Genomic DNA, 24,346 nt, shown 5'->3' on the forward strand with positions numbered 1-24,346 from the left:
TTTCATTTCAAACACAGCTAGTACAACACGTTTTATTTCACTGGAAAAATCTGTATAAAGAACCAAACCTGGTTCCATGAAAACATTTACCATAGCTTAAATAAAGGTCAAGGGAGAGGGAGGGCAAGAGTGCCTGCCTTGTGCGAGCTGTCACAACCTCACTCTTAGTGAGGCCGTCTGGTGAAATCTCAAGTGTCCCAGAGGAGTCTGCTTGGCCCGCTCTTAGGGCCTCGATAGCAGTGGGACGTCTGCTTTCTGGCCCACAGACGGCTGAAATCCTGAGAGCTGCCACAGTACTTATCAAAAACATGTGGACAGAATGCAAGGGGGCTGCGTTGGTGTTTTCAGCTAGTTGTATAGGCAGTTAACACTTCAACTAGGAAAGAAAATATATACTTTATCAAAAAATAGTTCTAATATATAGAAAAACATTTCAATCCTCTAGGGCCTCTGCCCCTTATTTACATTCACAAAGCCACTGGGAGAGCCCAGGACTGACGGGAGCAGGGAGGCAGGGCCTCTTGGGGCATTGCCATCGCTTACTGCATGAGTAGATGAAGAAGTTACAAGAGAGACTTGTCATTTGCTCATTTGGTGACAGGATGCAGGGGAATCACTGGAGGTGAAAGAAGTGAGACCTAGTCCTGGGTCAGATCCGACCGTGCACAAACCCCAAGACATCTTTGAAAGCTTGGACCAATGCCCTGTGTTCTTGAGAACCACTGTGAGCAAGTGGCTGATCGGGATGCTCTGTTGCCAGGGAACCAATGTGGTTTATATTCTTTTTTCTTTTTTTCCCTCACAAGCCGGGTGGATAAGGTATTAGGTGGGGAAAGTACCAATAACTGAGGTGAGAAGGAGGGTCATTCGGAGAGGACACTACACCAGCTTCTTGGCCTCAAAGAAGCTCTTGAGATGCCGCATCTGCCAGATGCCAGTGAGGATGAGGATGACGGTCTGAGTGATGGACCACCACAGGACCCTCTGGTTGGTGCTCTCACTGGTCAGTCGGAAGCGCTCTTCACGGTACTGTGGGACAGCAGACCCAGGACTAAGTGTGCAGGGAAAGCCGGTCCTGGCTGTGTAAGCCACCCCCTCCCATAGGACTACTCAGCCACGGGACCAAATCCTCCTGTCTGCCCGACTCCACTGGGAGCGCCCCACGGGGCTGAAGTCATGCTCCTTCCAATTCTTGCCAGATCCCAAGGTGAACAGACGATGCCTAGATTTATACTCCATTGTGTAGAGCCCTCCAGACCAGCGATTTTCAACCGTTGTGCAGCAACAAATTTTTAAAAGATGCAATACCTGACTATTTAGGCAGGGGCACTGACCTCTTTTTCCTTAGACTGTCAAATAAATCAATGACAACAGCCAACCCAACAACAGCCATCCAGTATGAATGAATCAAAATTATACCTAAGCCTGGATGGCATGCTCAATGGTTAGAGTGTCAGCCTGGGAACCGAAGGGTCTCCGGTTCGATTGCCAGTCAACGGCACAGCCCTGGTTGGGAGACAACCAATCAATGTGTCTCTCTCACATCAATGTTTCTCTCTCTCCCCCAGCTCCTCCCCACTCCCTTCCACTACCTCTAAAAATCAATGGAAAAAATATCCTCGGGTGAGGATTAACAAAAAACAAACAAAAAGTTATACCTACTTTTTTGTCAGATCAGCAAAAAATATATTTTTTGGTGTACCACAGAAAGTTTAGTAATTAATTGATGTGTGCCATGAGATGAAAAAGGTTTAAAATCGCTGCTCTAGACCAATACCCTCCATTCCATTCTCTGAACAGTTCACGGGGAAGGCCGCAAGCAGAAACCCCAGTGGGTGTGGTGGGTCTAAAGGGCAACTGGCAGGTCCCAGTCCAGCGACATGCCCTTACCCTTTGGTAGTCCTGCTCCTTCTGGATCTGCTCCACCTGATCGAGCAGCTGGCGGGCTCGGAGCTGCAGCTCTGTCAGTTTGTCCTTGGCCGCAATCTCAGGGTAGTTGTTGGCATGCTCTCCAACCTGGATGTCTAGGTGCACGCGCTACAAGGACACAGGGTCAGAGCCCCAAAGCCACAGGGTAAGAAACAGGAGTGGGGGAGCCTCAGACGGCCTGTTCCAGACGATGCCGCCCGCTCCTGTCCCTGACTATGGGACAGAGGGGCAACAGGTCTCCCCAATTGTGACTATGCCACAACGGGTCACAAATAATGATGGACATAAATCAGAACTTTGGAACTGAGGGAGAGATTCCGAGCTGTAGTGAAAGAGCTTTTTCCTTTTTAAAAAATATTACTTTATTGATTTCAGAGAGGAAGGGAGAGGGAGAGAGAGACACAAACATCACTGATGGGAGAGAATCATGGATCAGCTGCCTCCTGCCCGCCCCCCTAGGGATCCAGCCTGCACCCAGGCATGTGCCCTGACCGGGAACCCAACGGTGACCTCCTGGGTCGTAGGTCGCAGCTCAAGCCCTGCACCACGCCGCCGGCATGAAAAACACCCTCTTACCAGTCTGCCGCCAGCGAAAAGCACCATCCTGGTGGAGTTGGAGTGCAGGCAGATCTGATGGTCCCCAGGGGTGTGGGAAGTGAAGGTGAAGCGCCCCTCCGAGCCATATTGCCGCGAGAGCACCACCTGCAACACAGCGGTCAGTGGGAAGCCCCTGCACTGACCTCCCAGCTCCGCACCCCCCCGCCCTGACGCCGTCTGCAGGGCGCCCAGGCCACGGCCTGCGGGTGGCCCTACCTTGCCTTCGGGGTCCTTCACCTCCACGTGCATGCCCAGGCCGGGGGTGGAGGGCAGGAAGACCTCCTTCTGCTTATCCCACATCTGGGTGCGGTAGTTCCCTGCGGAGCGACAAAGCTGTCACAAGGCGCCTCGACCGCCCGGCTCCCACACTCCCAAGGGGACCGCGGCCCGCGACTGAGGGACACGCAGGGCCCTGCCCACCCCCACGCCGCCTGACCGATGACCATGGTCTCGTCGGGGATTTCCTCGATGAAGCAGCGCTTCTCGGTCTCGCCGATGTGGAAGTAGAGCCCCCGGACGCCCACCGCGCACAGCGAGAGCAGCAGGAACGCGGGCCACCCCATCGCGAGCCGCCTTGGGGGATCGACACCTGTCACCAAGCGCCCTCGGTGCAACGCGCATGCGCACGCCTGCGCCCCGCTTCCAGGCGACGCAGCTCTACCCGACGCAGAGCGCGCACTCTGACGCCAGTCCCGCGTCTTTCAGGCCAAAGAGCCGGGGCAGGCGGAAATTGCGCATGCGCGGAACGCTCGGGGCGGCGGGGTGGTCCTATTGCCCCTCAGTGACGTAGTCCAGTACCAACACCTGCCAACGCGCACCTTCTTTCCAGCGCACGTGCGCGCGCCTGCGCACCACACTAGTAGACACAACGTGACGGCGCGGGGAGTACGCATGCGCTGAACCGCCTCTCTCGCCCCCGCCCCTCCCTCCGTCAGCCCGCGGTGGCCGTGGGTACGTTGTAAGGTCAGGGCTGGAACCCGGACGGAGGGCTGGGAGGGGGGAAAAGCGGTCTCAGACGGGAATGGGAGGGTCCGGTAGGCCTGTGAGACCTCTTAGGGCTTTGGCAAAAGAGAACCCTCTAGGCCCCTAGAGTAGGGGATTTTGTTTGAGGAATGATTTGCTCTTAGTTTTTAAGATTATCCTGTCCTGGCAAAAGTTGACTGTAAAACATAAGGATCACCAATGGTACAATATACTTTTGTAAGTAATGTTTAATCTGAATCCGGTATTTTGTCTTGCAGTTTACAGGAAACGAAGACGTTTAGAGGACATCATGAGGAAATGATAAAGCCAATCCAGAATAGGACACTGGGTTCAACCTTTAAAAACCTAAAGCGAAGAACAACGGGGCGGAGGACACCTTGTGGGTGGCAGAGTCTGCAGAGACCCGTGCGACAGCGCCGCCCTGTCCGATCCACGTGCTCTTCCCATCGAGGGGTGGACTGGCCACCATGGCTGCAGCCTGGGCCTCGGGCTTCCATTTTCACTCTTGAAACCCAGCTGACACCCCACCCTACTGAGCGGCCAGTCATTGGAGGAGCTGCCCCCGCCAATACATGGCACAGGATCAGCTACCCCGCCCAACGCCCCCCCCCCCCAAAAAAAACAACCACACAAACTATGCAATTATGTAACTGGGACAAAAATGAGGACACTCTATAAACTGACAGAAAGATTTCCAGGATATATTGCTAAGTTTAAAAAGCAAGGTGCAGCCCTTACAAGTTGGCTCAGTGGATAGAGCATGGGCCCTTGGTCTGAAGGGTCCCAGGTTGATTCTGATCAAGGGTATGTATCTCGATTATGAGTTGGATCCCCAACCCTAATTTGGGCACGTGTTGGAGGCAACCAATAGATGTGTGTCTCTCACATCCATGTCTTTCTCTCTCTCCCCCCCTCCCACTCTCTCTCTCTAAAAAAAAAAAAAAGGAAAAATATCCTTGGGTGAGGATTTAAAAAGAAAAGAAAAGCAAGGTGCAGAGAGAGTACATTATCTTGGTGTTTGTATTTGATGAAAAAACACTGGAAGACTAAGACTCTAATATAAGACGTTACGTACAGGTAACGGGAATATTGTCAGTATACACCAGTATGATTGTACTGATTAAAATAGAAATACTTCTGTTCTAGTTGGTAAACGGCCACACTCCAAGCCCTGAACTCCCTCCACCTTTGCTCTCACTACTGATCCCGCGTTGCCTCATGACCCTACAAATAGTTACTCCTGGCAGGAAAGGCGTCTGGCAGGCCAGCAGATAATGAGGTAAAAGGTAGCAGAGGTGCAAGAGAGATTTTGCAAACTAGAACTTTTCATAACATTTCCCCCCCCCATTCAACAGGTTGCCTTTTATTTTTTTAATGTTATTTTTTCAGAGAGAGGAAGGAGAGGGAATTAGAAACTTTAATGATGAGAATTATCGATCTGACTGCCTCCTGAAAGCACCCTACTGGGGATGGAGCCTGCAACCCAGGCATGTGCCCTGACTAGGAATTGAACCATGACCTCCTAGTAGTTCATGGGTCAACGCACAGGCCTGAGCTACGCCAGCCAGGCGTCTTTTTTACTTTTGATTTTTTTTTTTTTTTTTTTTAAGAGAGAGGGGATGGGAGAAAGAGAGAAACATCCATTGGTTGCTTCTCTCACATGCCTGACTAGGGACAGAACCAGTAACATAGGCATGTGCACTGACTGGGAATTGAACCTGCCACCTTTCAGTATATGCAACAACGCTCCAACCCATTGAACCATACCAGCCAGGGCCTTTTTAATATCTTTTTTATTTTCAAACCATGTGTATATGTTACCTATTTAAAATAAAATTTAAAAATTAAAGTAGTGTTACCACCATTCTCTATCACACTACCATTTTATGGATTTGAAACCAACAATTGCTGTCATGTTGGTTTACCCTAAATGGCAGCTCCATCACAGTGTAAATACTGCCTGGCTCTTGTATTCCTCTCTGCATCCCCAGCACCTAGAACCCATCTGGTATAAATATTGTTCAATGAATGAAGAATGTATCCTTTGATGAAAAAGCACATTGAGCAAAAGCCATGGAATGCAATGAAGGCAGTGTTCAGAGGAGAATTCACAGTCATAAATGTCTACATTAAAAAAAGATATCAAATCAGTAACCTCACTTTACATTTTGAAGAAAAAAGGAGAAAAAAAAAAGCAAAACTAAACCCAAACACAGAAGAAGAAAGGAACAAATTAAAAATAGAAATGGCCTGGCCAGTGTAGCTCAGTTGATTGGCATGTCATCCTGTACACCAAAAGGTGGTGGGTTCAAATCCTATCAGGGCACATACCCAGGTTGCAGGTTCAGGGCGAGGGCCGAAGGCAACTGATGGATATTTCTCATATCGATGTTCTCTCTCTCAATAACTAACAAACAAACGTGTCCTCAGGTGAGGATTTTAAAAAATTATAAAAATTAGAGATAGAACAAAAAGTCAATGAAAGTAAAAGTTGGTTCTCTGAAAAGATGAAAAAAATTGACAGACCTTTAGCTAGACTGAAAGAAAAAAAGGCAAATCGCTACAATCAGAAATGAAAGTAGAGACATTACCTCTGACTTTAAGGAAATAAAAGGGATGAGAGAATACGGTGAACAATTGCACACCAACAAATAAGATAATTTAGATGAAATGGACAAATTCCTACAAACAAATTATTACCTAAAGTAACATAAATAAGAAACAAAACTGGTATGAGATACGGGGCTTCCCTGGTGAATTTTTGTTGTTTTTCCCTTGGTGAATTCTATTAAACATTTAAAGAAGAATTAACATCAATCCTACTTAAGCTCTACCAACAAACTGAAGAGGAGGGAACACTTCCTAACCTATTCTATAAGGCCAGCAATACACTGATACTAAAGCCAAAAACATAAGAAAATCAGACCAATATCCCTTATGAATATAGATGCAAAACTCAATAACAATAACCAAAAAATAATAATAAACCTCAACAAAATACAAGTAATCTAAATCCAACAGCATCTTTAGATGATTATACATCATGGCCAAGTGGGATTTGCCCTATGAATGCAAGGATAATTCAACATGAGAAATATCAATCGATGATAGAACAAAAGGGAGAAAAACACCATTACTCAATTAACAGAGAAAAGGCATTTAACCCTTTCATCTCAAGACTACCTAGAAAACTAGGAATAGAAAGGAACTTCCTCAGCATGGTAAAGGAGATCTACGAAAACCCACAGCAAACATAATGGCGAGAGACTGAAAAGCTTTTCTGTAAGATCAGGAACAAGACAAGGGTGCTCACTCTCGCCACTTCTATTCAACATAGTACTAGAAGTTCTAGCCAGAGAAATTCAGCAAGAAAAAGAAACAAAGGACATCCAAACTGTAAAAGAAGAAAAACTGTATTGACAGATGACATGATCCTATGTAGGAAAAATCCCTAAGAATCAAAAAAAAAACTACTAGAGCTAATAAATGAATTCGGTTAAGTTGCAGTACACAAGGTCAATGCACAATAATCAATACACCAGTAATGAATAATCAAAAAAGGAAGTTAAGTGAGCAACTTCATTTACAAATGCATCCAAAAATATAAAATACCTAGGAATAATATAACCAAGGTAAAAGACTTGTATACCAAAAACTACAACACATTGCTGAAAGAAATTAAAGAAGACACAAATAAGTGGAAAAAACATCCCATGTTCATGGTCTGGAAAACTTAATACTGTTAAAATGTAAATACTACCCAAAGCAATCTACAGATTCAACACAATCCCTCTCAAAATTTCCACAGCCTTTTTTGCAGGAGTGGAAAAGCCAAACATTACATTTATATGAATTTGTGAGGGACCCACATAGCCAAAATAATCTTGAAAAGGAACAAAATTGGAGAATTCACTTGTGGATTTCAAAACTTACTACAGAGTAAGTTTTGAAATCCAGTAATCAAACAGTATGGTACTGGCATAAAGATAGCATACAGACCAATGGAACAGAATTGAGAGTCCAGAAATAAACCCAATATATATGGTCCATTGATTTTTCAAAAAGGGCGCCAGGGCCATTCAATGGGAAAATAATAATCTCTTCAACAGTTGTTGCTGGGACACTGGAGTTCCACATGCAAAAAGATGAAGTTGAATCCCTATCACACATCATATTAAAAATAAACTCAGCCCTAACCAGTTTGGCTCAGCGGATAAAGCGTCAGCCTGCGGACTCAAGGGTCCCAGGTTCGATTCTGGGCAAGGGCATATACCTTGGTTGCAGGCACATCCCCAGTAGGGAGTGTGCAGGAGGCAGCTGATCGATGTTTCTCTCTCATCGATATTTCTAACCCTCTATCCCTCTCCCTTCCTCTCTGTAAAAAATCAATAAAAAATACTAAAAAAAAACCCCAAACAAACAAAACAAACAAAAAAACTCAAAATGGCCCTAGCTGGTTTGGCTCAATGGATAGTCGGCCTGCAGACTGAAAGGTCCCAGGTTCGATTCCGGCCAAGGGCACATGTCTGGGTTTCGGGCTTGATCCCCAGTAGGGGGCGTGCAGGAGGCAGCCAATCAATGATTCTCTCTTACCATTGATGTTTCTATCTCTTTCTCCCTCTCCTTTCCTCTCTGAAATCAATAAAATATATTTAAAAAAATAAAAATAAACTCAAAATGGATAAACAACCTAAATATAAACGCTAAAACCATAAAACTCTTAGAAGAAATATAGGAGTAAATCTTCATGATTTCAGATTTGGCAATGGACTTTTAGATATGAGCAACAATAACAAGCATGGATAGAATGGACTTCATCAAAATTTAAAGCTTTTGTTCATCAAAGAACAGTACAAAGAAAGTGAAAAGAGCCCTTACCGGTGTGGCTCAGTGGATAGAGCGTCGGCCTGCGGACTGAAGGGTCCCAGGTTCGATTCCGGTCAAGGGCATGTACCTGGGTTGCGGGCACATCCCCAGTAGGGAGTGTGCAGGAGGCAGCTGATAGATGTTTCTCTCTTATCAATGTTTCTAACTTTCTATCCCTCTCCCTTCCTCTCTGTAAAAAATCAATAAAATATATTTTTTAAAAAAGAAAGTGGATTGAGGAGAACCAAGATGGCGGCAAGGTTAACGCCGGGGTTTGCTGCCTTGAACAACTACTTCAAAAGTGAAACTGAAAAACGGAACGGACATCACCCAGAACCACAGGAACGCTGGCTGAGTGGAAGTCCTACAACTAGGAGGAAAGAGAAACGCATATGGACACTCAGAGGAGGCGCAGTGCTGAAGTCAAATTCTGAGGTGCGGAGTGCGCGGAGCGGGCTGGCGGCGGAGGACGCGGTTGGCGTTTTCAATCGGGAGGGAGTCCCAGACTCTGAGCTCCAGATCCGGGCGAGTCTTTAGGGACCCAGACTCAAACGGGAGAAGCGGGACTGTCTGGCTTCGGTCAGAGCGAGTGCAGCTTTCCCTCCGAGGTTTGCAGCGGGTGCTGGGACTCAGAGAGGCAGAGCCCCTGGGGACAGGACTGAGAGCCGCCATAACTGCTCTCTCCGGCCCACCCTGTTGATCCTGTGCGACCCGCCCCGCCCAAGCCCTGCACAGAGGCATTTGCCGGATAGCCTCAGGCAAAGGCTAGATTTGCACCTCCCTAGAGGACAGAAGTTCTCTCACTGCAGACACAGCTGACTCTCACAGCCACTTGGCCTGGAGGTCAAACCCTCCCTGGTATTAGCTACAACAAGGTTTAACTATAAGACTGCACACAAAGACCACTAGGGGGTGCACCAAGGAAGCATAACAAAATGCGGGAGACAAAGAAACAGGACAAAATTGTCAATGGAAGATATAGAGTTCAGAACCACACTTTTAAGGTCACTCAAGAACTGTTTAGAAGCCGCCGATAAACTTAATAAGATCTACAAGAAAACTAATGAGACCCTCGATGTTATATTGGGGAACCAACTAGAAATTAAGCATACACGGACTGAAATAACAAATATTATACAGACTCCCGACAGCAGACCAGAGGAGCGCAAGAATCAAGTCAATGATTTGAAATGCGAGGAAGCAAAAAACACCCAACCGGAAAAGCAAAATGAAAAAAGAATCCAAAAATGCGAGGATAGTGTAAGGAGCCTCTGGGACAGCTTCTAACGTACCAACATCAGAATTATAGGGGTGCCAGAAGGTGAGAGAGGGCAAGATATTGAAAACCTATTTGAAGACATAATGACAGAAAACTTCCCCCACCTGGTGAAAGAAATGGACTTACAGGTCCAAGAAGCACGGAGAACCCCAAACAAAAGGAATCCAAAGAGGACCACACCAAGACACATCATAATTAAAATGCCAAGAGCAAAAGATAAAGAGAGAATCTTAAAAACAGCAAGAGAAAGAAACTCAGTTACCTACAAGGGAATACCCATACGACTGTCAGCTGATTTCTCAACAGAAACTTTGCAGGCCAGAAGGGAGTGGCAAGAAATATTCAAAGTGATGAATACCAAGAACCTACAACCAAGATTACTTTATCCAGCAAAGCTATCATTCAGAATTGAAGGTCAGATAAAGAGCTTCACAGATAAGGAAAAGCTAAAGGAGTTCATCACCACCAAACCAGGATTATATGAAATGCTGAAAGGTATCCTTTAAGAAGAGGAAGAGGAAGAAAAAGGTAAAGATACAAATTATGAACAACAAATATGCATCTATCAACAAGTGAATCTAAGAATCAAGTGAATAAATAATCTGATGAACAGAATGAACTGGTGATTATAATAGAATCAGGGACATAGAAAGGGAATGGACTGACCATTCTTGGGGGGGAAAGGGGTGTGGGAGATGTGGGAAGAGACTGGACAAAAATCGTGCACCTATGGATGAGGACAGTGGGTGGGGAGTGAGGGCGGAGGGTGGGGTGGGAACTGGGAGGAGGGGAGTTATGGGGGGAAAAAAGAGGAACAAATGTAATAATCTGAACAATAAAGATTTAATTAAAAAAAAGAAAAAAGAAAGAAAGTGAAAAGAATGGGAGAAAATATTTATAAATCATATATCTGGTAAGGAATTAACAGGCAGAATATGTAAAGAACTCCAACAAAACAAGACAACCCAATTCAAAAAAGACTTGAATAGACTTTCCTCCAAAGAAGATATAAAAATGGCTGAGAAACAAATGAAAAGATTCTTGACATCATATAGTGATAAGGAAATGCAAATCAAGACCAAAATGAGATCACCTCACATCTAGTAGGAGGCTATAATACATTTTAAATAAAGAAATTAAGAAGTATTGAGCCGAAACCGGTTTGGCTCAGTCGATAAGAGCGTCGGCCTGCGGACTGAAAGGTCCCGGGTTTGATTCCGGTCAAGGGCATGTACCTGGGTTGCGGGCACTTTCCCAGTGGGGATGTGCAGGAGGCAGCTGATCGATGTTTCTCTCTCATCGATGTTTCTAACTTTCTATCTCTCTCCCTTCCTCTCTGTAAAAAATCAATAAAATATATATATATAAAAAAAAGAAGTATTGATGAAGATACGGAGAAACTGGAACCTTCATGCATTGCTGGTGGGAATGCAACATCGTGTCGCCACTGTGGGAAAGTTTAGCATTTCCTCAAAAAGCTAGACATAGAATTATCATATCACCCACGTCTATTCCTAGGTGTTATAGAGGGAATTATAAACAAATACTCCAGATATGTGTAAGCCAATGGTCATTGGAGCATTATTCACAATAGCCAAGTGGTGGAATCAACCTAAATGTCCATCAAATGATGTATAGACAAGGTGCAGCATGTTAATATGATGGAATCTATTCAGCCATAAACATTTGACACATTCTACAACATGGATGAACCTTGAAACATGCTAAGGAAAATAAGTGACACATAAAAGGGCAAATACTGTATGAATTCACTTACATAAGTACCCAGAGTTGTCCATTTATAGGGATAGGAAATATAGGGAGAAGGGAAAGGGGAGGGGAGTGGGGAGTTACTGCTTAATGGCTGCAGAGTTTCTGTTTGGAGTGGTGAACAAGTTTGGGAAATAGTGGTGATGGTTGTACAACACTGTAAATGTAATTAATGCCTCGGAATTGTACACTTTATTTTATTTTTATTTTTTTAAATATATTTTATTGATTTTTTACAGAGAGGAAGGGAGAGGGATAGAGAGTTAGAAACATCCATGAGAGAGAAACATCGATCAGCTGCCTCCTGCACACTCCCCACTGGGGATGTGCCCGCAGCCAAGGTACATGCCCTTGACGGGAATCGAACCTGGGACCCTTGAGTCCGCAGGCCGATGCTCTATCCACTGAGCCAAACCAGTTAGGGCGGAATTGTACACTTTAAATGACAAGTATTTTCATATACATACTTTACCACCATTTTTTAAAAAGGGGGGAAAAACATGCTGAGGTTGCTCCTTGGTTCCTTCACTTTCTCCCAGTCTCCAGATCCTGATCCCACACATCAGCCCAACTTTGTTCGTACAAGCATGTACACTGTGCTCCCAATTTAAAAACAAGACACCCCTTACTGTCCCTTTCAGAAATTGCGCTACGTCCCTATCAAGCCGCGAGCCAGTGACATAGTCCCAGCCTGAATCCTGGCGCAGATTCAGCCATGTGTGTCCTCTGTGCGGCCACCACGTCAGCTCCCCGTGGTTGGATCCGGCCTGGTCATCCCCAGGACCCTCGGCCGCATCCAGGGCACAGTCCGGGTCTTGAGCTGCTGCGAACGTACACAGACCACTCGGGAGGCGTGGCTCGGACTTCCCCGTGTCAATCACTGGCATGCCACCTTCTGATACTAATGTATACTGAACAGCCACCTTCTGATACTAATGTATACTTAACGTATCTTTACATGGGACCACTGATTACAATGAAAACACCGTAACTGCAAAGAGGAAAGCCAGTATACCTGCCAAAAAGCATCAAAGATAAACTCGGGGAGACCGAGCAGGTTAAGCCCTAGCTTCGCACGACCGCCCACCACGGCTCCTGAGCCGGAGTCCGCGCGCCGGTCGGAACGGGACGGCAGACTTGGGCGCCGCAGGCCGTCGGCCGGAAGCCGGGCTTCTCCTGCCGCACGGACGAGCCTCCTCCCTGCATGACCGGCTACCATTCAGCGGACTTCAGGCCTAACACGACTTATTTTCACATATTCTCACTGAAACAGGGCTGCATCGGACGACCAGAGGGGTCCCGGTCACACCGTTTCCACTTCCTCAGCCATAAGTAAAATAACGTCGTAAAGCCATGCCCACTTGCATGGGGTGAAAGGCCGCGATGCACCGACCGAAGGCCCGGGCGTCCCACCGCGACCCCGCGGCCCATGGGGGGACCCCTTGTGAACCCGAATGCTCCGCGTCCACCGGTGCGCGCCGGGGCCTCCCGCTTCCCGCTCCACCTCCGTCCGCCCCTCAGCTTTCCCGCACAGGCCTCGACGCCCCGCGCAGGAGGCCGGTCCCGCGAAGACCCCTCTCCAGACCTGCCTCGCAGCCCGGCCCCCCTGCCCCTGCCCCTGCCCCCGCTGCCTCCGCGCCGGCCCAGCCCAGGAAGCACGCGAAAGGAGGCGGCGCGTCTCTGTGACGTCACCGCCCCGCCCCCGCGACGGAGACGACTCCCGGGCGGGGTTGCGTGCTGACGCCACACGCCTGGGCGGGGTCGAGAGTTTGGTTCTCCGGAGTGGGGTGTCGGCGCCTCATTCGGGTGGAGCGGAGCTGGAGGCAGGTGAGTGCGCGCTGGCGCCGGGCCCGGCCCGGTGTGGAGGCTCTGCGCCCGTCGGGCAGAGCGCGGGAGTCGCGGTGGAAGCCGAGGCCGCCACGCCCTTGCTGTCGCCGGCGCCTCGGTGACAGGGAGTGAAGCTAGATGGAACCAGGCTGACGGGGGAGGGTGGGCGGGACGAGGGTGTGACGGACGGCCGCGGCAGCCAATGGCGCGGCGGGCGCCGCCTGGCGGGCGGAGATTGGCGGGTTCGGAAGCGCGTGGAGGTCGCGCGGGCCTCGGAGCGGCTCACCATTGGCTGGGGCGGGCGGGGGGCGGGCTGCGCGGCGGACGTAAGGAACGGCCCTGCCGGTGGAGTGACTCCCAAGGTCGAGGAGGCGTCACGTGGGACCGCCCAGCCGCGTCCTCTGCGCGCCCGGAGGGACGGACGGACGGCGCGCCCTTGAAGCGGCTGTGGGCTGCGGCCCCAGGGCTGCGCATGCCCGGCGAGGAGTGACTCTGCAGCACCCAGGGGCGCGGGGTCCCCGCCCGCACTCCGTGCCAGCCTCAGTACCCACCGTCCTCGCTCTTCCTCGCTGCTCCTTGAGGTGACACCCTCGGTGAGCGGATGACCCCGCAGCATCCCACGTACCCGGCACCTGCCCTGCTCAGTACCCCACCGCGCCCACCTCCCCTCTGTGGCCCGTGGGTGAGCACCCACGTCCTCATCCTTCTGCAGGAGGCTTGCTCGCCCATGTTGGTGCCCTTTTCCCTCCCGCAAGCCTACTTGGCATAGTGTGAGCGGCACTGACACTTCCCTGAAACTAGCGGCCGAGCGGACCGGAACCAGCCCTCGGTGCCCTTTGCAGGTCGCAGCAGTGCGGGAGGCCCAGAGCAGGCATCGCCCTGAGCAGCATTGGGGGAGCGCCCTGGGATTTCCTGCAGACCTTCCCGGTGAAATAGGCAGGACTAGCCCTAAGTTTTGCAAATTAGCTGAGGACTAGCTCTTGGAAAGTTGGAGAAAGATCAATACGCTGACTATCTTTTTGAGATCACGGCCCACATTCATTTACTTTTTAAAAAATCTTCACCTGAGGGTATGTTTCTGTTGATTTGAGAGAGAGAGACCACGGACCATGCTCTGAGCCCCTGGGGCGCCAGGGCTGTTTTCTGTTCTCCGCCTTCTCTTACCTGACGTCTTGCAAGTTACTTGGACCTTGTTTTGAAACTTCACCTCTATGGATATGTAGTGGTTTTTAGTATATCTCTGTATAGCTTTTTAGAGGTGGTCTGGGTATTACATTATCTATTTACACAACTTAGTCCACCGGTGTCATGATTCTATCAGGTTGGGTGACGTGTGGAAACCCTACCTCATTGAAAACTGCGTTACTATTTTCTCTACATACATTTAGAACCACACCAGACATGTAACTTTTGCTTTAACCATTACACTTACTTTAGAAGCGTCGAGAAGGAAATTATATTTACTCAATCGTTGTTTTTTCTCTTCTTTCGTCCTTCATGGAATTGGCAAGATCCCTTTTATCATTTCCCTTCTGCTTAGAGAAATTCCTTTAGCCATTCATTGAGGTTAGGTCAGCTGGCAGCAGTTGCTCTTCGTTTTTCTTCAGCTGAGAATGATTTGATTCCCTTCATTTCTGAAGGTAATTTTTGCCGGATATAGGATTCTGAGTTGAGTTATTTTCCTTCCGCACTTGAAAAGTGTTGTGCCACTTTCTCTTGGCCTCCATGATTTCTGATAAATACGCTGTTCAAGGTGTTTGTCTATCGTTTTCAGAAGTTTATCTTGTCTTGGAGTGGCCTTCTTGAGGTTTGTTCTGTTTGGGGTTTACTCAGCTTCTTAGAAGGTTTATGCCTTTTGCCAAATTTGCAAAGTTTTCAACTGTTACATTTCTGAATACTTCTGCAGCACCTCCTGCTTTTTTCTCCTGGGATTCAGCTGATCTGTTCACGTCATCATTAGGTTTTTGTTGTAGTCCCACCTGTCCCTGAGGCCCTGTTCATTTTCTTCAATCTCTTCTCTCTGTTGTTCAGATTGTGTGATTTCCTTTATTCTAACTCCATATTCACTGATTTTCTTCTTTCTCCTCCATTCTGCATTTTAACCCATCAAGGTTGGTGGTTGTATTTTTCAGTTCTGAAGTTTCCATTCAGGTCTTTATATCTTTTAGAGGCCCAGTGCATGAAATTTGTGCACTGGGGGGTGGGGGCTGTCCCTCAGCCTGGCCTGTGCCCTTTTGCAGTTGGGGAGCCCTCGGGCAATGTCCGACTGACATCTTAGTGCTGCCACAGAGACGGGAGAAGCTCCCGCCACCGCTTCTGCACTCGCCAGCCATGAGCTCGGTGTCTGGCTGAGTGGTGCTCCCCCTGTGGGAGCACACTGACCACCAGGGGCAGCTCCGGCGTTGAGCGTCTGCCCCCTGGTGATCAGTTCGCATCATACTGACCGGTAGGGTTGTTTTACCGTTTGTTCTGTTTGCGTATTAGCCTTTTATTATATAGGATTTCTTTGCTGAGGCTTTTTAGTTTTCTTTTGTTTCAAGCATAAGTTTATAGTTGCTCATAGAAGCATTTTAAGGCTGACTCCTTTAAAATCTGCCAGATATTCTGACATCTATGTCACCTTGGTCTTGGTCCCTGTAGGTTCTTTTTTTGTTTCAGTTGAGAGCTTTGTTCTTGCTCTGGAAAGTGATCTCTGATGCAGCCTGGACATTGGGTGTTACGATGAGACTGGATCTTATTTAAATTTCTGAGCAGAACAGGCTTCCTCTGACATGGATGGGGTGGGAGGTGGTGGTGGGGGGCCGGAGGGATGTAATCCAGGCTCCCCTCCCAGCCTCCTTGGTATTGGTATCTGCTGTGTGGGTGTAAGTTCCCTGTTGGGCCTTTATGGTTTCACTCTGTCTGGGAGAGAGGGGTGTGGCCTGTTTCTGCTGGGCAGGGTGTAATCGGGCTTCTCTCCTGGCTTCCACTGACATCGTTGGGGAAGGAAGCCCCTGGTCTCCTCTGACCTAGCAGGTGAGATGGGGCTGGCCCTCTCAGAGTTTCCTGTGGGGTTGGCTGCAGTAAGGCCATTGCTGTCTAAACATGTCTGTCCTGTGAGGCTGCCCTGTCTCTTGTCTCTGCGCAGAGGAAGCCAGCTCTTGTGTGTGTTTTGTCTACATTGGCTGGCATTTCTGGGGCCAGCTTCTCCAGTGTCTAGTCTGGGATGTATGGAGCAAAGAGAACAGCAAAGAACTCAGTGCTGTTCTTTCTTTGGCCCCAAAGCCCCTTCCCAGTCTGCTCCTCCTCTCCATCTTTCAGAGTCTTTTTGTTTTCAGTGTAGCATTTCATGTTTTTAGCTGCATTTAGTGGGAAACGGAAGTCCTGTTTATGCTTTTAAATATTTTAATAAATATTGATAAATGGCCTTGCTTTCCATAAAGGTTAAATAATTCGTACTCTAAACAACACCTTTGAAAGTGCCTGTGGGCCTGCACCTGGAGCTTGGCAGTCAGGACACCTCCCATCGAGGGTGCAGTTTGGGGAGGGCAGTCAGCCCCCAAGCCCCCAAACTGAAAGTTGTTGGGGTTCTAACTGTGGGCGCGCGGAAGTCCCTCCAGGGGTCTGGCCAGCTGCCCATTCCAGACTAACTTGCATGTAGGTTTTCCTTGGGAACGTCAGTTTTTTAAGAGATGTCTTTGGTTGGTCTTTTTCCTTAAGTTGTACTTTTTAATCACAGAAACCATTTTAGAGTGAGCATTCATGCTTGCATCATAATTACAGAAAAACAGGCAGGGATGTGAAGGAAACTGAAGCAGATCAAGTGAGGCGTTTAAGGTTCGTCAACAAATTAGTCACCTGTTTGCCCTTCCCCCACTCAATCCTCGTTTCTGTCTAGTAGTGGCAAAACGCCTCCTCAATTTAACCTACAGTGGGGCCTTGACTTATGAGTTTAATTCGTTCTGAGGCTGAGCTCGTTAAGGAGCTCGTTAACTCAAATTACTCTATCAACTCAATGCAAAAAGTCAGCCGAGAGACAGCTGGTATCTCAAAAAACTCGTTAGTCGGGTCACTGGTAAGTCAAGGCCCCACTGTACTTCCTGTCTCTGGTGTGTGTGTGATGAAGGTATAGGGGAAAGGCATTGAGTGAGATTTTCAGTTCAGTGAGATTCGGGGGAATCATTACTGTGCTCTTCGCACACACGTTCTTCGCATCACTGAGATAAAGTCATTGAGGTTTGGATGACGTCATTGTCTTCTTGCCCATTACAAGAACCTTAGGAGTCTGAAACTGAAAAAAGAAAAAATGTTCTCAAAACGAGTTGTTCTTTTAAAATGGTTGTCGGGTAACACCCGACAGTTGTCAGTCACCTAATGATGCGTGCTCTTTCCCCTCCAAGACTCACTTCCTGAGACGCTGTGCACAGCTGTTCTGCTGACGTAGCCTCTTTAATTGCCCCTCCGCCTGGCCAGCTCACGCTGATAGGCATCAGGAGTGTGCCTCTGCCCCGTGTTGGCGGGGAGGGAAGGTGACCTAGGGCTGTGCTGCCTGGCTGGGGAGGGACGGGCACAGATAAAGTTGCTTTATTTCAGCAGGTTGTTTCCTATGGGCAGGGCTCCAAGCCCTTAAAAACACATTTGCTTTGGTTTTTACTTTTTAAACCTTATTTTTGTCAAACGTATAGGTTTATACTTGTATCATAAAGTAGTGGGCTATAAATAGTGTCATTTTGTGTACTTTACTGGCATTGATAGGTTCACCTATAGTTTTCCTAGATATAAACAACCTTATTGAGGTATAACTTCTGTGCCATACAGTTCACCCATTTAAATCGCGCAGTTCCAGTATCTTAGAACAGTGGTCGCCAACCAGTGGCCCGTGAGATCGAAAGGTTGGCGACCGCTGTCTTAGAAGGTTGTGCACCCATCACCATGACCCAGTTCTGGAGCATTTTCCTGTCCCCTAAAGAAAACGCCCTTACCCATCAGTAGTCCCATCTCACCCCTGCCCCAGCCCTAGGCAACCAGTCATCAGTGGACTTTGTATAGATTTGCCTGTTCTGAACATTTCCCATAAATGAAACCATGCATGTTGTTTTTGTGAATGACTTATGTCACTTCACATGGTATTTTCAAGGTTCATCTGTGTTGTCTAGTGCTTGTCCATTGTGTGGCTGGCCCCCATCTGTACACCCATTCATCAGTCGGTGCATTTGGGTTTTCCACTCTTTGACTAGTATGAATAATGCTGCTATGAATATTTGTGTACAAGTTTCTGTGTGGACATGTGTGTTTTTTAAAATATATTTTTACTGATTTCAGAGAGGAAGGGAGAGATAGAAACTTCAGTGATGAGAGAGAATCATTGATCTTCTGCCTCCAGCACGCCCTCCTACAGGAGGTCGTGCCCGCAACTGGGGCATGTGCCCTTGATGGGAATCAGCCCAGAACCCTTCAGTTGGCAGGCGGACGCTCTGTCCACGGATCCAAACGGCTAGGGCTGGACATGTGTTATAATTTCTCTTGGTCGTGTTCCTCAGGGTGGTGTTGCTGGGTCTTATGGTAATCCTGTTTAACTTGTTGAGGACCTGCCAGACTGTTTTCCTCAGTGGCCGCACCAGTTTGCATTCCTTCCAGCGGTGTCTGAGCTCCCAATTTGTCCGTGTCCTCCCAGCGCTTGTCTTTTTGTTTTTAATTGTGTCTAGTCTGTGTGACATGCATGGTATCTTGTTTTGATTTGCCTTTCCCTGATGACTAATGGCGTTGAGAATCTTATTGTGTTCATTGGCGATTTGTGTATCTTTTTTGGGGAAAATGCCTGTTCGTATCCTTTGTCTATTTTGATTGGCTTATTTTTTATTGAGTTATAGGAGTTCTGTATTATTCTGTATACAGTTCCTTAGTTATATGATTTGCAAATATTTTCACTTATCTGTGTCTTCTCTTTCTTGATGGTATCCTTTGAAGCACTAAAGTTTTTATTTGGATGAAGTCCAATTTATCTTTTTTGTTTGTTTTGCTGTATTTTTGGTTTCCTAAGATACCATTGAAAGCCACAAAGAACTACTCCACTTTAACTTGGAAGTTATAAAACTTTTAAGAGTCTTACAGTTTCAGCTTTTACATTTAGGTCTTAGCTCCGTTTTTAGTTAATGTTGTGGGTGGTGTCCAGCTTCATTCTTGCATGTGAATATTCAGTTGTCCCAGCATCATCTGCTGAAAAGACTTGAGTTTTCCCCCATGGAATCTTCTTGGCCCCTTGTCAAGTAGAAGTGTTCCTCTCAGCCAGATGGGAGTGCTGAGACTGGGCCGCCCAGAGCTTTCACCAGCCTGTTGGAGTATGTGAGTGTCCCCAAATGATGAGCTCTTCTTGATGCGGACTCTGAGATTGGAGGGACAGGGGCTGATCGACCGAACCCGAATGTAAGCTGCGTGTCTGCTCGTGGGTTCCTCAGGTCGTGGGGAGAACAGCTATCCCGACCCCCAGTCGTCTGAAAGGCAGTCTGCTCTCCTGGGTGCTGCGCTGGCCCCATGGAGCTCCTGCCAGACTCGGGACTGTGGCGAGCTGGAAACCTGGCTTACCTCCAGCTCACTGTGGACCGTGTTGGGAAGAGCACACTTGTGATGGTCGCACAGCACCTGTCCATGGGGTCATTGCAGCAGCTGGGCAGTGGCAGAGGGGATGCCACTGTGTTCCGGGAGAAAAACCCACTCCGGCGTGGTCCAGCTGCCTCGATAAGGGTGATACTGGAGGAACACACTGACGCTTTCCTCTGGACCTGAGTACAAACAAACAGACAGCATTGGAAGCAGCCAGGGTGGTGTCTGCCGTGGCCCTCCGGGTCCTCAGTGGCCCTTTGTCTGCCGTAAGCTTGTTCGTGGGACGCACTGGAGCGCAGTGGGTGCAGGGAGAACTACTGCAGTGCCTTGAAACTTTTGACTTTTAAGATTTAAAAAAAAAAAAAACACGGGTTAAGATTGCATTCTATAGCAATATCCAAAATACGTTGCTTGTTCGTCTTTAATTTTTAAGGAGCAGGCTTTTGTTCCTCATTTCGTTTGTTTTTAAAGCACCTGTCCTGCTTTCCCCTTTGCTGACTGGTCTTCTCTGAGCGGCGGAGCGCCCCAATGCCCATCTGTGTCCCTTGTGTGTCCTCTGATTGCATTTGGGCCAAGAGGGAGGGTCCTCATGGACAGTATAAAGCAGCGGTCGCCAGCTGGTGGTCCGTGAGGTCCGAAAGGCTGGCGACTGCTGGGATAAAGGACAGTTCATAAGCATTTGTTTCTGGTCATTCTTAACATGTCTCAGAGCTTGGATTTCCTTCAGGTAGGTGTGGAGGTGGGGTGATTGCAACTTCACAGCCAGGTGCTTTGAGGCAAATTCCTGAGCACCTTGCCTAAGCCATGTGCCCAGGCCGAGAGCTGTGGTCACCCCAGGTGCCCCTCCCCTCCTGGGGCCCCTTTTGCTGACTGGAAGTCGCCTGGTTCCTTCCTGACAGGGTCCCCCAAAGCCCAGGTTCCTCATGTTCTCCTGGAAGGGTTGGGTGGAATGGGGACTTGGCAGTCAGAAAGCATGAGCTTGGAGCCTGGCTCTGCCCTTAATGACCCAGGGACCTTGGGGGGAAACTTGAGCTGAACTCCAGAAAGCCGATCTGCAAAACGACGGGGGGTGTGTAGGGTTTGTGAGGGTGCTGCCCAGGGTGCATGGGCGTAGACATTTGTGTAAGTGCTTTCCTCGTGAACCTCTGGGCCCCGGTTTCTGTCCCGCCTCAGAGGTTCCTGCTCAGCCCCTGTGTCCTTCACACCTTTCCACTCGCTGCCTTCCCTCCTCCTGACTCCTCCGTGTGGGATGCGCCTGGGCAGAGTGAGTCCTCCGGGGAGCTGGCGTTGTCTGTGCCTCTCAAGCACCCAGTGCTTTCTGTGTGATGTTTTTTAAATATTTTTTTTTCTGCTCAAATATAAATTATTTGAGAAACATTTCCCCTAATTTCTCTATATTCTTCAGAATATAGGGAGTCCAGTAGGTACTCCGTAGTTTCTGGGTAAAGGAGAAAATATCTTCCTTATTTTGCAGCAATCAATAACCAGCAATCTAACCAGCAATCAATCAATCCTTGTTGTCTTTCCTAGAATTGTTTTATGCAATGTATGCACTTAGAGATGTTACACTTAGAGACGTTTCATGTTTACATTATGTGATAGTTTGTATCCCTGAAATGAAACGTCCGCTTGTGAGTGAAGACCTGGCCCTGCAGCTGTGGAGCGGCCTGACCCTCGAGGCCGGGGTGGGTCACTCTACGCTCTGCTGTGCTCTCTGAACTGGAGCAGGGCCCCTGCCCCCCGTGCATTTGACCTCTCTCCTCCGGCCAGAGCCTGCGAGTACCCTCCCAGTAGCTTTGTCTGCTAAAATGCTCTTTCTGGTTTTTCTTCTTTGTGCAGGCAGTGGTGAGAACCTTCAGAGCAAGGATGTTTCACTTAAGGACTTGTGCCACGAAGTTGAGGCCCTTGACGGCCTCACAGACTGTTAAGACATTTTCCCAGAATAGACCAGCAGCCGCTCGGACGTTTGGGCAGATCCGGTGCTACACTGCCCCCGTGGCTGCGGAGCCCTTTCTGAGCGGGACTAGCTCCAACTACGTGGAGGAGATGTACTATGCCTGGCTGGAGAACCCCAAGAGTGTTCACAAGGTAAGGCTCGCAGGAGCGGGTCCTTGTGTTTTTGGAGTCGCGGCCGATGGTGGCTGGCCACCCAGGTAAGTGTCCTGAGGAGCCCTCAGGCAGGAAGGCAGGCAGCAGCCAGGAGCCCCAGCGACCCACGTGCTCTGTGGCCACCCAGGCCCGACAGGAGCCACCTTCTCTGGAGGGCGACCCCCCAACTGTTGTGCTCACTCTCTGGAACAGACCGCATCACCGCAAGGATCTCCACAAGGATGCACAGGCACCACTTCTGGGATCTCGGCAGGGACGCTGCAGAAGAGAAGCCCGCGGAAAGATGACCGCAGGACGCTCCTCGTCCCAGGGTCCCGAACGCCTTGAATCATCTCGTGTGATTTCTGTGCCTTTCACATTCAGATCATTATGCTCACGGTTTCCTCCTGTCCTGGGACTCCCTGTGCCACCTGTAGGCATGTCCTCCTTAGTGCCTCTCCTCACGATTTGCTGGGTATGGGGCACACTTAGTGGCGGAATTCCTTTTTCTCTGTTTTACATATATATATATGTATGTATGTATGTATATGTATGTGTGTGTGTGTGTGTGTGTGTGTATACACACACACATATATGTAATTGATTTCCGAGAGGAGGGGAGAGGGAGGGAGAGTTAGAAACATCAATGATGAGAATCATCCATCGGCCACCTCTTGCACACCCCACACCGGGGCTTGAGCCCACAACTCAGGCATGTACCCTGACCAGGATCGAACTATGATTGCCTTGTTCATAGGTCGATGCTTAACCACTGAGCCACGCCGGTTGGGCATAGCAGAATTTCTTAACAGCATTTGACCAGTGGAAATTTGTGGGTTTTGATGACCATTTCATGGTTTTCGGGCCAGGCAGTGGCCCAGTGCAGGAGCTGGAGGGCAGGTTCCCAAGCTGCTCAGGCTCCCTGGGCCTGGTGGCAGGTGTGGGGATGTGTTCAGTGCCGGCTGATGTCATTACTCTTTGTTGTTGTTGTTGTAGTTGTTAATCCTCACCCGAGGATATTTTTCCATTGATTTTTTAAAAATATATTTTTAATGATTTCAGAGAGGAAGGGAGAGAGAGATAGAAACATTAGTGATGAGAGAGAATCATTGATGGGCTGCCTCCTGCACACCCACTACTGGGGATCGAGCCTGCAACCCAGGCATGTGCCCTTGACCGGAATTGAACCCGGCACCTTCCAGTTTGCAGGCCAGCACTCTGTCCACTAAGCCAAACCGGCTAGGGTTTTCCATTGATTTTTAGAGAGAGTGGAGGGGAGGGGAAGAAACAGAAAGAGAAACATCAATGTGAGAGAGACACATCATTGGTTGCCTCCTGCACGTGCCTCAACAGGTGCTGGGGGTCGAGCCTGCAACTGAGAGACATGCCCTTGACCAGAATTGAACCTGAAACCTTTCAGTCCATGGGCCAACGCTCTAACCACTGAGCAACTGGCCAGGGCATGACCTCATCACTCTTGATTGCTCGTTTCCTTCCTTGTGAATCTTGAGTCCCTAGAATAAGCTCTATGTTAACAACATTTAAGACTTGGTATACTCGTGTGATTACGGGAGCCACCAGCCCCGTCTCACTAGAGTGCCTCCTCTTTGTCTGAACCTCATGGCATTTAGCTGGGCCCTTCCTGTTTCCAGGGCCACCAGAGCCAGTGGGTCCTGGTTCCCAGGAGGCGCTCTGGGCCTTCCCCAGGCTGGAAAGGTGGACCTGGAAGGAAGTGCTGAGAAGACGCCCTGCTGGGGGTGGAAGCCAGAGGTCTCCGAGGACAGGTGCCGTAAGCTTGTCTCTGGAGTAAACAGCCAGACCGTCACCTCGTGCTCAGGCTGGTCCCTTGCCTTCCTTTTCCCAAGTACGACCCCTTGTGGAGCCAGCCAGGCCTTCCTGTCTTAGAGTTGAATGCACATGAGGCTCACCTGTGACGAAGGGGTGCTGGAGGGGACGGTGGTTGCTGGGCAGCCATCACAGTCCTTCCTCTGAGATGATGGGCTCCACCTCTGGTCTCGGGCAGAGGCCGGGGTGTGTCTTGCACTCTCAGCATGTCCGATAGGGCAGAGCTGAGGCAGCTTTTCTTTGCTGACCTTGGAGTTGGCGGGTGCTTTGCTTGCACACCTGGAGAGGAGATAGACTGTTTGGAGATGTTCTTTCGTGAGCTACCTGTGGTTTAAAAACAACGGCATTGCTCTAATCGAGCACAAATCCACTTGGTTTCCGTAACAGGAATACTGAAGCAGAACCCTTAATTTTAACTGCTCTCATGGTAGCAAGTCAGGCAGACCCCAACCCCAGTGCCTCCCAGACATAGTGGGGGGGTGTGCTCTGAGCAGGCTCTGGGTGCAGCCCTGCCATCCTCAGCTGGGGGTCGCTTGAGCAAGGCCCTGCGTTGAGTGGGGTCTGAAGGCCAACAACACTCTG

At 48.8% G+C, this 24,346-nt stretch overlaps 2 protein-coding genes and 1 long non-coding RNA gene across 9 annotated transcripts in view; 2 read left to right on the forward strand and 1 right to left on the reverse strand.

The window, feature by feature from the left end:
• On the reverse strand, positions 1–3,368 carry TMED4 (transmembrane p24 trafficking protein 4). 3 transcript variants are annotated; one of them, XM_036327157.1, is made up of 6 exons: positions 2,963–3,368; positions 2,743–2,843; positions 2,506–2,631; positions 1,891–2,037; positions 840–1,029; positions 1–376 (listed from the first exon to the last, which is right to left on the reverse strand). In XM_036327157.1, the coding sequence occupies exons 1-5, from the start codon at positions 3,087–3,089 to the stop codon at positions 880–882; spliced, it is 651 nt and encodes a 216-aa protein (XP_036183050.1). In that variant the 5' UTR covers positions 3,090–3,368; the 3' UTR covers positions 1–376; positions 840–879. The 3 variants fall into 3 exon arrangements, with proteins under 3 accessions (XP_036183050.1, XP_036183049.1, XP_036183051.1); XM_036327156.1 differs by having other exon boundaries at positions 1–1,029; positions 2,963–3,360; XM_036327158.1 differs by having other exon boundaries at positions 1–1,029; positions 2,947–3,081.
• On the forward strand, positions 3,364–4,122 carry LOC118665869. The gene is made up of 2 exons (XR_004970750.1): positions 3,364–3,477; positions 3,768–4,122. It is a non-coding gene; the product is annotated as an uncharacterized LOC118665869 (long non-coding RNA).
• Positions 4,123–13,145: 9,023 nt separating this feature from the next.
• The window catches only part of OGDH (oxoglutarate dehydrogenase), a 39,781-nt gene continuing 28,580 nt past the window's right edge, over positions 13,146–24,346 (forward strand). For 4 of the 5 annotated variants that reach the window (XM_036327159.1, XM_036327162.1, XM_036327163.1 and 1 more), the window contains exons 1-2: positions 13,146–13,252; positions 21,671–21,919. In XM_036327159.1, coding sequence (XP_036183052.1) covers positions 21,698–21,919 — 222 coding nt within the window. In that variant the 5' untranslated portion in view covers positions 13,146–13,252; positions 21,671–21,697. Of the gene's footprint in view, positions 13,253–13,645; positions 13,846–21,670; positions 21,920–24,346 lie in introns of those variants that run through there. The other variant, XM_036327160.1, reaches the window with a different exon arrangement.

The sequence above is a fragment of the Myotis myotis genome, unplaced genomic scaffold (assembly GCF_014108235.1).
Source record: "Myotis myotis isolate mMyoMyo1 unplaced genomic scaffold, mMyoMyo1.p scaffold_m19_p_11, whole genome shotgun sequence".
In the NCBI taxonomy this organism is placed as follows: Eukaryota; Metazoa; Chordata; class Mammalia; order Chiroptera; family Vespertilionidae; genus Myotis; species Myotis myotis.